Source organism: Carassius gibelio, chromosome B9 (assembly GCF_023724105.1).
Source record: "Carassius gibelio isolate Cgi1373 ecotype wild population from Czech Republic chromosome B9, carGib1.2-hapl.c, whole genome shotgun sequence".
Taxonomy (NCBI): Eukaryota; Metazoa; Chordata; class Actinopteri; order Cypriniformes; family Cyprinidae; genus Carassius; species Carassius gibelio.
This window is the reverse complement of record NC_068404.1, coordinates 2,738,769-2,751,439: the sequence shown is the minus strand read 5'-3', so window position 1 is coordinate 2,751,439 and position 12,671 is coordinate 2,738,769. Positions and strand designations below refer to the sequence as shown.

Sequence of the window (12,671 nt, the reverse complement as noted above, 5' to 3'; positions counted from 1 at the left end):
GATTTCAGCTTGTTTTGCTTGTTTAGGTACAACAGTACAAAAACCATTCATCATACAACAATACATACATTTCCCTTTACTATAGCAAAAAGAAACATTCAGGATTAAGGTCAAAGTATTTGTTTTTAAAGATTATGCCTATGGGAACATGGGATCTAAGAGGAAATACAATTAAAATTTCAATAAAATTAAATGTTTTATTTAATATGTTGGAAAAAAACAACACATTAACAGACTTAGAATATGTGATGACGATGCAATTTGGTTTAAATGCATTTGATTAGTGTATTGTGTTTATTGAAATAAATTACAATTGTTACATTTCAAAAGCAGAATTTATTGGACATTCCATTAAACCGGAGGGATACAGCTGGAAGCAACGTTTCGAAATCTTCGAAACAAAATACTACAGATGACTTCAAAACGGAGATTTGGCTTAGAAAATGAATTCAGAAATACAAAGAGGTTCTGCAAAACTTACTATTAGTGTTTGAAACACTGGAAGAGGAAGACCTTGATCTCTGAGAGACACACTTTAAACAGTTCAGACAGTCTAAACATGAACCTGCTATATTGATATGCATCACAAATACGTGATTGTGGCTCTGCGGAGGTGAAGAGGAACAAGAGCGATCATTAACAGGAACAAAAAGAGTATTTATTCCAGCATTTGGTCCATAGCTAGACTCACCAAACTCAATACGTGATGCTGAGTAATGAATATGACCCGCTGACAAGATCTGAAAGAGGTAGAGCTCTACGATTCTCTAGGACTGTGATCAAGTTAAATAAAAAAAGATATGGTGCTTCACTAGTATTGTTAAGGTAAATCTGACAAAACCTCCTAAAACATTTCACCCCAAAATCAAATGAAATCAATTACATGTGAAAGAAAATGAAGCCTATTTTATAGATATTTTCTATTATTTATGACATCTAGCACTTGAGCACAACCCCAAGTCTCTTTTACAGCATTACACTAAAAACCTGTAACACCGAATTTGTTATACTACATCTGTGTCATTTGAGGGAGCAAATTTATTCCTTTAAAATGTGTGGTTTATTTCAAAATGTGCTCAACCGTCATAAATTAAATACAAAAAACAGCTTCACTTTCTTTATGCAATTTTTCTTTTTTTTATATATTTGGCTGTGCATAATAAGCTGAGAGTGGAGCACGCTCAGAGACACCTGGATAGAAACAGAAACATTCATAATGGTTTTGTTTTTTGCATGCAAGTGTTAAGGCTTCCGGTCGCACTATGAGTCGCACCCACGGTCAATGTTGTGTATCTTTACTCCAAACGAAAGGCAGAATCAAGGGTTTGCACACAGAAATCATTTCACATCCACAGACAGACGTGATAACAGCTTCCTGAGATCTGCTGGTTTAAGCGGCCAGGCGTTGAGCGGCCAGTTCCTCGGCATCGTCGCGGTTCTCGTGGATGTCCGCCAGCGTCCGAACGAAGCGGGTCCATTCGTCGCCCCGCGGGACTGCGATTTGCTTTGGTGGAAAAGAGAGAGAAACATAATACAGAGCATTTTGTAAAGAGGTGTGAGTCTGTTGTGGATTGTCAGAGTGGACTGACCCCATCTCGTCTTCTAGTGACCTCCGTGGCCCCTGAAGGGTGCTGTTAGGGCCCCTCTCTGACAGACACGTAATTGTAGTGTGTGTCATATTTAGAGGCTCGGAGTGGGCTTTTTTACACGACCGGAGCGAGTGAGAAGGTGTTTTACAGTGTAGCAGGTCTGTGATGTGTCTTAAAGGGACAGTCCACCCAAAAATTAAAATTCTGCCATTGATCACTCACCCTCATGTCGTTCTAAACCCGTTTAGATATTTGTGATGAAATCCGAGAGCTCTCTGAAGCTCCCATAGACAGCAAGGATCCACAGTTAATTAAGTGAGTTAATTAATGACAGGGTTTTTATTTTTGGGTGAACTGTCCCTTTAAGTAAACTCTACTGTCTTACCTCGCCGACGTCGTAAATGTGGATCTGTCCCTCGGAGTCACCCACAGCGATCTCTCTGCCCGATTGAGACCAGCGCAGTCTGTTCAGAGCGGGACTGCCTTCCACCGACACGCTGGCAGTGGGCACCTGCACACACACACACACACACACACACACACACACACACACACACAATCAGTATCTGACACATCCGCATTATACAGAGAGAGTTTGTGTAACACACATGAGAAGCGGATTCATCACTTCCAAGCTGAGATTTGAAAGTAACTGGTTGTCAAACATGTTGAAGTATGATGCCTTGTTGCAAATTTGGACTCAAACTAGCAATGAGTAAAACATGCAGAATAACCCTGCAGCACAAGAGCAGTCATAAGTGGCACAGGGATATCTGTAGCAATAGCCAACAGTGCATTGTGATGTACATGGGTCAAAATTATAGATTCTTCTTTCATGCCAAAAATTAATTAAGTATAGACCATGTTCCATGAAGATATTTTGTAAATGTCATAAATATATAAATATATCAAAATGTCATTTTTTTTTTAAATCAGTGATATGCATTGCTAAGAACTTCATTTGGACAACTTTCAGGCATGTGATCAGCTAGAGACAAAAAAGAAGGAAAATTTGACCACAGCCCAAGCCACGCCCACAAGCCACGCCCCCAGCACTCGTTATTAAAAATATATATTTTAGCACTTTAAAAGATATATCTCATATTGTAAAATTACATGCTGTCCTGTAAAAAAAACAAAAAGCAGCATTTAATAATCATGACAGCAATATAATAATATGTTATAATAAAGTACTATAATATATTATGATAAAGGTATATAGAATTGTTATTATTATTAAAGTACCTACCAAAAGTTTGGAAACATTACAATTATTAATGATTAATAATTAAATAAAATATAATAAAATAAAATGAAATAAAATATAATTTTTTTAATTGATTTATATTATATTATTTTAATGCAAATGAGTTATACTTCAAACTATTTGAATCTAATTGGGTACACTGTTTGTTTTATAAAACTGACTGCAAATTTACACTTCTCAGTCAGTTCAGTGCTGGATCAAAGCTTGATTATGAGTTCAGACAGTTATTGTCAACACTAAATGTGTCGGTGATATTTCATGCTTGACCTCGGTGTCGTTGTTGAGGTTCCACAGGTCGACGCGTCCGAGTCCGTCCACACAGGCGAAGAGGGTGGGATGCACCGGAGACCACATGACGTCGTACACATAATCAGAGTTGTCCTCAAACGAGTACAGCGGCTTGTTACTCTACAGCAGAGAGAGGAACAGCGTCAGCTCAGAGACTCGTGACTGGGAGGGTTATGGATGCTGTGCTACCTTGGTGCTCCAGAGTTTAACGGTCCAATCGAACGAGGCGGTCAGGAAGAGATGAGAGAAGTCTACAGGTCCTGCAGCTGTGTGACAGTCAATGCCTGTGATTGGACCGTGATGCCCCTCAAACATCTCACTGATACCTGCTCGACTGCTCACACACACACACACACACAGAGAATGAGCAGCATCTCAGCATGTCTCCATCAGTCAGTTAACACACACACACACACACACTGCTGAGAGACGCTGAGTGTGTGTGTGTGTGTAGAGGATCAGACGCTCACAGCATCACCAATGAAGAGGAAACACTGACTCTCTCATCACAGCACACACAAACACACTGACTACACTCTGCTTTTCATATTTCTGATATGACAACTTGTGCTCGAACGTTCAGGATCTTCCAAAGTTTAGAGACAATGCAATATAAGATGATGTTCTAACTGTTTCAGTAAAGCTCTGTGGTCACAGAGAACAGCATACATTTATTATTAAGAGAAATCCAATAATAATGTCCTAATTAAATATTTATTAACTATTTACTTACAGTTGATTGATTCAATATAAACTGCACCATTCAAAAGTTTGAGGCATGTTAAATTAAGGATCTTATTCTAACCAAGGCTGTATTTATTTGATAAAAAAAAAAAAAAAAAATTGTGAAATATAAATAATTGTTTTCTCCTCAAATAGAAACTGTTTTCCTTTGAAAAGTAATTTATTCCTTTGATGGCAAAATGTAGTTTTCAGTAGTAACATTACAAATGTTTGTACTGTCACTTTTGATATATTTAATGCATCCTAAATTAATAAAACTATTATTTCTTAAAAAAAAAATCTCAGTAACCCCCGACTATTGAATGGTAGTATACATAAACAATTACTATATATCAATAAATAAAATAATACAAAAAAGATAAGAATATATTTTTCTATAAATGCGTAAAATATATTTTTTTTATAATTTTATATTCGATTTATCAGATATTTTTATTAATTTATAATAAATAAAATATAATTAAAAAAAACTTTTTTTTTATTCCACAGTTCTTACATAAACTAACTTGATGTAAAGCATGTTTGCCAAACATAGATGACACGAGTAAGATTTTTAGGTCAAAGGGTTAAATTCTCACTAATAACAAACCATTAACTACAACTTCTGCCTCATACACTCCTAATTTGCTGCTTATTAACAGTTCGTAAGGTAGTTGTTAAGTTTATTGAATAGGATTAGAAATGCAGAATATGTATTTAACACACAGTCATATGTTAATGATATGCATGCTAATAAGCAGCTAGTTAATAGTGAGAACTGGACCCTATACTAAAGTGTTGACTAATTTGTTGTAATAGCACTAATACACTGAATGTTACATACACAATATCCAGCTTCACTGTTAAAATGTAGCAATTGTTTTGCAATAACAGCATCGTGTGTGTGTGTGTGTGTGTGTGTGTGTGTGTGTGTTACCTGCCATGCCGACAGGCTGTGTAGACCGATCCATCCTCACTCCCCACCACGAAGTTATTAACGTCACCCAGAGGGAAGGACATGGAGGTGACCGCAGCTGATTTAGACTGCTTGAACACCAGCTCCATACTGTCCTGAACACACACACACACACACACACATCAATAACACCACAGCATCAGCCTCTTCCACAGATTAGCCAGCGCTTTACCAATCACTAACATCTGACTCTGCGGTCTGGCAAATGTTTGTGGAAACTCGAGGGCGAGCAGCATGGAAGAGCACTTCTGATGCCGACGGATTCACCTCAGCAAGATTTGTGCACAACATTCACTGTTTTGACTGGTTGAGTAAGCAAGTCGCTGTCTTTGAGCGTGATATTCAAACTCTGGAGCCATGAAGGCACATTTGAAGGGCATTGTGGGCACCTGTGGTTGAGAGAGCATGTCCAGACTCCAGGAGCACATCTTTCCGTCAGTGGAGATGCTGATGAGGTTGTGAGCGTTCTGTGTGCCGACCACATTCACACAGTACACTGGGTGCTGCGCGCAGGAGAAACACAAATTAAAAACACTAAAACAAAGCAGAAAAAATGTCCAGTTTGGCGTGTGAACGTCACGTACCGTGTGCGCCGCGGCAGAGAGAGGCGTCCTCTGGACAGGGGTGCGTCTGTTACTTCGGTTGTCCCACAGCACGATCTGTCCTGAGTAAGTGCCACCCACAACCAGGTTGGGATGAAACTTTGCAAACGTTGCAGACATGACAGCAGACTAGAGGAGCGAGAGAGACGGAGATAATTACTCAGTCCTGCTGGACAAAACTAATTATTTCATGCTAAGTATTCTACAAATACTTAATAAAAAATGAACCGGTAAGTCTGCTAATTTGAAGCAACTAATTTTATGCTTAATGCACTTTAATTGTGCAGAAGTAGTGCTGAAGTCCAACTAAAGATATGCTGAAGTACATTTGATTGTGATGAAGTAGAACTACTGCGAGTATATGCACATAATATATATATGCATACATTGACCGATATTGTCTTAAGATCATATAACCATCATCAATAGTGACATTAAAACACATGTTAGGCTTAATATTAAGAAATGAGCATTGTGCACTAGTACTCCTAATAAAGTTTAGTTATAATTATTAAATCTTAAAAAAGTCTTGAGCAATGTGTCAGTATAGTTAAAATCTATTAACACATTTACTAAGTAGGATACAAGTGATTTTAACTTTTAATTTTCATTCAACTGCAAAACACAAAGATATTTTAATGAAAGCTGAGAGATTTTTGCTCCTTAGAAGTTAATTTCAAGTTCTGATGCTTGGAGGAACAGAAATCTGTCAGGCTGTGTTAAAAATCTCTTAATTTGTGTTTGTAGATAAATTACAAAACCCACAAATAATATACAAATTAAATAATAATAAAAAAAAAAAAAATAATAAAAAAAAAAAAAAAAAATATATATATATATATATATATATACACACAAATGTCATGCCAATAAAGCAACTTTTAAGGGTTTGGATGGAATCATGTGAAGGAGAGCAAATGATGGGTTTTCATTTTTAGGTGAATTAACCCTTTAAGTACTCACACTTTCCTCAAATAAGAGTTAACCAGCCCAAACACACTCAGCAGAAACATGGAAAAAGTAACAACTTCACACCTCTTTGAGTGTGTGTGAATACTGTTCAAGTTTTTCCACGTGCATGTGTGTGTGTTTATATATGTGTGTGTGTGTGTGTGTGTGTGTGTGTGCATCCGTTGCCAAGGGTGGCACATGTGGTTCTACTCAGGCCGTCCCAAGCAGATCACCTCAGGCCAAACACACAGCCAACACTGAACACACACACACACACACACACACACACACACACACACACACACACACACACACACACACAGATCAGGGGAAAACATCCAAAAGAAATTCTGTGCTGTTTGTAATGCAGCATTATGGCCAGAAGAATTTAAAATCTGTGGGATGAGATGACCATATATTTTATAAAAATCATTGTACATTCTCATTTTGTATGCTCTTATTTTCATCTATTTATATATTTAAATAAAAAAAAATAAAAAAAGATATTAGTGTGGATCGCTTTCCTGCACGTGTAATGTAAGATTTAAACAAATCTCTTCTCATTTATAAACAAAATTATGCAAAAATAAATAAATAAATACATACTAACACGATAACTTTTTATTAATATATAATATACTTTAACATGGTTTGAAAACGATTAATTTCCGAATGTTTTATAAGCTCAAGTTAAAACTGACCTGAGGAATGCAAGAGGTGTAAACAGATTTTAATTTACCGGCTCTACACGTATAGTTAAACACATTTAAACCTGAGCTTGTGAATGAATCACATTTAGATAATGTTGATCTAAACCTGAATATCATTCATTGTTACATATAACAGTGATATTAGACAATGTTTTATTTATTTGTTGCAATGCAATGAACATTTAGAGATATGATTAAATATGGTTTTACGGTATGAAAAAGAGAAGCTTGAACAGTATTCAAAACCTCTTCTTTTGTGATCCACGCAAGGAAGAAGTCATGGCTTTGTGATGACATCATATGTGTGTGTGTGTGTGTGATACCGAGCGGAAGAGAGGATGGAAGGAAGTCCGTCTGCAGGCCACCCGTGAGATCTCAGGCCGGTGTGTAGGTGTTTGTATATGACAGTCATGTTACGTGGGATCTTTCAGGAGGTGTGTGCACGAGGAGGAGTGAGAAGTCAGTCGTTGCTGATTAAAGACAGGCGTGTGTGTGTGTGTGTGTGTGTGTGTACCTGACAGTGGAAGACATACTCCGGTGTGGTCTTCTTGTATTTCATGTTCCAGACTAAAGCCACTCCATCGGGCTCATGCGGGGCTTCCTCGTTGTTGTTGTAAGAGGCGACCAGCAACTCTGGATACTGTCAACACACGTGTACAGGTCAAGAACTAGACTTTATACTACATAACAAAACATTTGCCTTCCAGCATCAAGTCTGACTGCAGCTTTTTCTGACCGACAAGCATCCACGTGTATGTGTGTACTGATGTTTTCATTCATTCATTTTTTGGACTACCCGTAACAAACATGCATGAAAAAACAGCTTTAAAAAACTGCCATTGGGACAAAACATATATTTTTTAATACTGATCATTCAAAATGCAAACTAAATGCTACATAAAATTATTTACTCATAATTTACCCTTACATTGTTCTAAACTGTTTCTACGGGGCAATAATGTAACATAGAAGGTAATGGAGCCCTTTATACATTGTCGTGTATCTTTAGAAATAAATAATGGACAAACGGAGTCTTTAAACGCCTCAGATGTAAAGTTATTCGCTGTCAAAGTGACGCCAAAATGAATGGAAGTCAATGGGAATACTAACGCAAGTGAAGTTCTGCTACAAGATGGCGGCACGCGGTCGACTTCAACTTCCGGTCGACTTCTTTGCCGTCTGGTGACACACTGGCTGCGTGGCGTGAGCGTGTATTGTTGTCTTCACGACAACAATATCTATACTTCATGTTGAGCATAAATATAAAGCCTACTGATAAAGGACACCGTCAACAGTATTGACGGCAAAATAGACTACGTATGTGCAATATGCCAGTGTGTCAGGTTTTCAAAAGGCATCACGCGAGTGTGAACATCACTACAACTAGGAAAAAAACGATTGTAATTCAAACGCAGCTCCCGTAGGCATTTAAACAGACCTTTGCTCTTAATTCTGATCGGTCCAACGCAATAACGAAATCTGACCAGGACTAAAAACTGAAACGGTTCATGCTGCACTGTAATCATAGTTATTTATTTATATTTTTCATTATATTTTATTATAGCATATTGGTTTGAGACTGAGAGTATTTTATTTAGTGGAGAACTTTGCAGCAGTATTTTATTTCTTTTTTTATATATATATATATATATATATTTATATATTACTGGCCCCAAATTTGAATGCTATTGTATATATTACAATACAATGAATATAAAAGCTTCACATTTAAATAAATAAATAAATAAATAAATTAAACCACGCTGAAATATTTTATGAGAATCAATATTTATATTTGAAATTTTGAAATGTTTGGTCACGTACCTGTGGGGACCAATCCAGACAGGTCACCACTCGCTGTTTGGACCAGCGATCATCAACAAACTTCCTGTTTAGAGACAGTTTGGTCCCAGCCTGCATCTCACTAGACACACACACACACACACACACACACACACATCAAGCACTGCACATGAGCTGGTTTGTGGTTTGGTTTAGGTGAGTAGGGCTGACTGTTACCCCTCCTTCTCCTCCACGTCTCGGCCGCTGTAGTCGAAGAGAACATCCACGTGTTCGGAGAGAGCGCGCTCCACGATGCGTGTGCTGTGATCGAAGAACTCCATGAACTCCTCCGAGTGCAGGATCTGCAGCTTCTCCTCCTCCGTTAGCTCATGAGGGGGCGCTACACTCACAGACAGACAGGAAACATCCCCAGGTGTGTCACCGGATCAAACTAACTGCATTCATGCATCAGAATTACTACACTCTTCATTCTAGTGGTTGACAAATGTTCCAAAGCATTTCATTAAACACTGATTATTTCTCCATAACTGCATGGCTGTGAAGCAGTTCCAGGTTTGTTCCAGTCTATCCAGTATTTAACTGTCAGTATTTGACATATTCCTAACATTACACTAAAAACGGACACACTTCATTTTAAGGTCCAATTCTTGCTATTAAAAACCATTAACTATGACTTTTGCCTCAATAACCTCCTAATTTGCTGATAATCAATAGTAAGGTAGTAGTTAAGTTTAGGTATTAAGCAGGAATAGGGATGTAGAATATAATCAAGCAGAATATGTGCTTTATAAGCACTAATAAACTGTCAACATGTTAATAACAGACATGCTAATAAGCACCTAATCAACAGTGAGAATTGGTCCTTATACTAAAGTGTTTCCCTAAAAATCTGATTTCTGTGACAAATAGACAGTATTAGAAAATATTAAGATAGTACATCAATGACAGTAAAGTAACAGTCATGAATTACACTGGAGTCGGCAGGACGCTGTACATGAGGTGTGTTCAGTACCTTCCTCGTCTTGTTTCTCTGCTGGTTTCTCTTTCTCTGTCTCGACCTCGGGCTGCGGGGGGGCGGTCTCTTCCTCCTCATCTTCCTCTGCAAGAGGAAGATCACAAACATCAGCATAATTCACACAAGAGCTGCTGAACTCTTATTATAGGGCCCATATTACTCGGGCTATCACTGGGTTAATAGTATTTTCAAAATGTATTTGTTAACTGTGGGTTACTTGGTTTTAAACAACTCTTTGTGACATCACAGCACTGCATTCCTTCTAATTTTACAATTTGGATCCAGAATTCATTGTTAGTAAAATCAACATTTATAGAACAACACCTATTTAGTGTTCAGCAACTTGGCCTGAGCACAATACCAACTATCAGTCAGCCAATAGAAATAGAAATCATTAACATATGTAAATAACCTCTTAAAGGTACAGTAGCAAAAGCAGCCTTTTTAATTCTAAGGGTCAGAATTGGATTTTCATGACGTTTATCTCTAATGCACGTCATGAAAAACCAAAATTATTTAGTTTTTGATTAAAAGAAACATTTAAAAGAGAGATTTTTTTTTTTAATGAAGTCACTGTAATCTAAAGGGTGGGAAATTTACCCTCACTTTTACTTATCAACCATAGAGGTTAAATTAAAGCTAACACTTACCTGCCATTTTCTCTAAATAAAATATATATATAAAATATCTAACTATATGAAGTGTATCAAAAAACATGCAATGAGCATTTATAAAATGCGACTGATTCTTATAAGAGCCTCTGTACCTGAAACTGAACAAACACAATATATCTATGAGTGTAAGATAAACAAATGACCATCAGTGTGTTAAAAGAACCAACCTTATAGCAGGTGACAGATGTTAAGTTCACCCTGATTCCCCATTAACATAAAATAATCAGGACTGTGGAAGGATTTGCTTCATCTCACTGGTTCTGATTAATATAAATAGAATTAGTGGGGGAACAAAATCGAATTAAACCAGCCAACAAATTCCTGAAACCCAGTGAATAAGTGACAAGTCAATGACTGCTAACAACCTGTTTAGTCTGTTCAAATGCCCAAGAACAGCCTGGAGTGTGTGTGTGTGTGTGTGTGTGTGTGGACATATCTACATCCCAGAGTCCGTACTTTCTATAATCTACAGGGGGCTACACTGTCACCGAGGTCTTAACCTACAGCCCGTAAAACAGACTCCTGGTGTAACTGAGAGAGGGACTATTGAGCAGCGCATCCCACACACACACACACACACACACACACGCAGGGCAGCAGGTGCCAGCGGCTGAGACAGATGACGGCTGTGTGTGTGTGTTTTAGGCAGATGGTTTTGCTGCGTTTGTGTGTGTGGTGGCACAGGGATGGCACAGGGGTTTCTGCCTGACTGCTCTTAGTCAAGACTCTCTCCGGATACACAAGTCTGTGCAATTAGAGAGTCGGCAGGGGGTCCAGGGACCGCTATTCACCCCCAAACATGAGCAGCTAAATGAAGCTGCTGCCCTGACCAGCTGTAAGCCACACACGGCTCATCTCTGACAATACTCTACCAATGAGGCCTGAACAAATGTAAGGCTCAGGGAAACATTTTTTTAGAAAGGATGTTACGAGAATAGGTCCCTAAATGGAATGTTTCTATTTATTTGCATTCATACCGTTCTGAATCCGTACGACTTTCTTTTCTAAGAGGAAAAGAAAAGGAGAACAACTGAAAAAAAATCTTGGCCCTCTATTCAGTATAATAAAAATAGAAAAAGGGACCCGGTGTGAACATGGCACTAAAAAACACACACAAAAAAGCAGTAAAGTTGGATGATTTGGGGAAAAAGTAAAATTTGTGAAAAGTTTACAGGTTTGGAGCTTTACTAATAATAATTAGTGGCCGACCGATATATCGGCAAGACCAATATATCAGCCGATATTTGGCATTTATCATCGCATGTTCTCTGCATGACTGTCGGTTTGAGTAAACTGAATTGAAACTTCATAATTTCAAATTATGCTGCACGTATTCATGCCATTTTCTCTGTGTGCTGTATGTAAAATGAGGGTTACCCTGGCTTTATTTGAAAAAATTATTTCCAATGCACACAAACTTTCCAGAATACTCAGTGCCCTGTTGGTTACAGTGTTTACTTCCTTTTTAATAATATTTTTATTAAATATTTATTTGTGAAAAAAATACTTTGTCATGTAAAGTATAGGTATGTTTATTTTACAAATGTACTTTTTAATCCATTGTCAAAATTATTTCAAAATTTCAATTTCTTAAATATTAATGTCAAATTATTTCAAATTTCTTAAATATTAAATTAGTAAAAAATTATATTGGCATCATATCGGCTATCAGCCCCTTGTTTTTCAAATTATCAGTTATCAAAAATAAATAAATAAATAAATAAATAAATAAATAAATAAATATTAGGGGTGTAACGGTTCACAAAATTCACGGTTCGGTTCGATACGATACGATACACTGATGTCACAGTTCGGTATGGTTCGGTACGTTTTAGATACAGCAAAATGTAAAAACATCTCAACTTTTCAGAATGCCGCAAGCGCACTGCGGGTCATGTGACAAGAACTAACCAATCAGCTTCATCCTTTCCCGTAACAACGTTGAAAGCTCAGCCAAGATGAAGGAACAGCTGATCATAGTTGTATATGGATTGCCATTTTGAAATAAATTTAGTAGCAGAGCTACTGCAAGCAATTTTTAGAGCTTCAAATCCATTTATCCTTTGCTGAAAT

General features: G+C 37.4%; 1 protein-coding gene across 1 annotated transcript in view; it reads right to left on the bottom strand.

The window, feature by feature from the left end:
- Positions 1 to 260: 260 nt before the first annotated feature.
- Positions 261 to 12,671, bottom strand: part of LOC127965254 (dynein, cytoplasmic 1, intermediate chain 2a-like) — a 31,139-nt gene continuing 18,728 nt past the window's right edge. The window contains exons 6-16 of the mRNA XM_052565952.1: positions 9,922 to 10,008; positions 9,126 to 9,288; positions 8,931 to 9,030; positions 7,621 to 7,746; positions 5,428 to 5,574; positions 5,233 to 5,346; positions 4,805 to 4,938; positions 3,334 to 3,478; positions 3,124 to 3,264; positions 1,975 to 2,100; positions 261 to 1,504 (exon numbers count right to left, since the gene is read on the bottom strand). Coding sequence (XP_052421912.1) covers positions 1,391 to 1,504; positions 1,975 to 2,100; positions 3,124 to 3,264; positions 3,334 to 3,478; positions 4,805 to 4,938; positions 5,233 to 5,346; positions 5,428 to 5,574; positions 7,621 to 7,746; positions 8,931 to 9,030; positions 9,126 to 9,288; positions 9,922 to 10,008 — 1,397 coding nt within the window. The 3' untranslated portion in view covers positions 261 to 1,390. The remainder of the gene's footprint in view (positions 1,505 to 1,974; positions 2,101 to 3,123; positions 3,265 to 3,333; positions 3,479 to 4,804; positions 4,939 to 5,232; positions 5,347 to 5,427; positions 5,575 to 7,620; positions 7,747 to 8,930; positions 9,031 to 9,125; positions 9,289 to 9,921; positions 10,009 to 12,671) is intronic.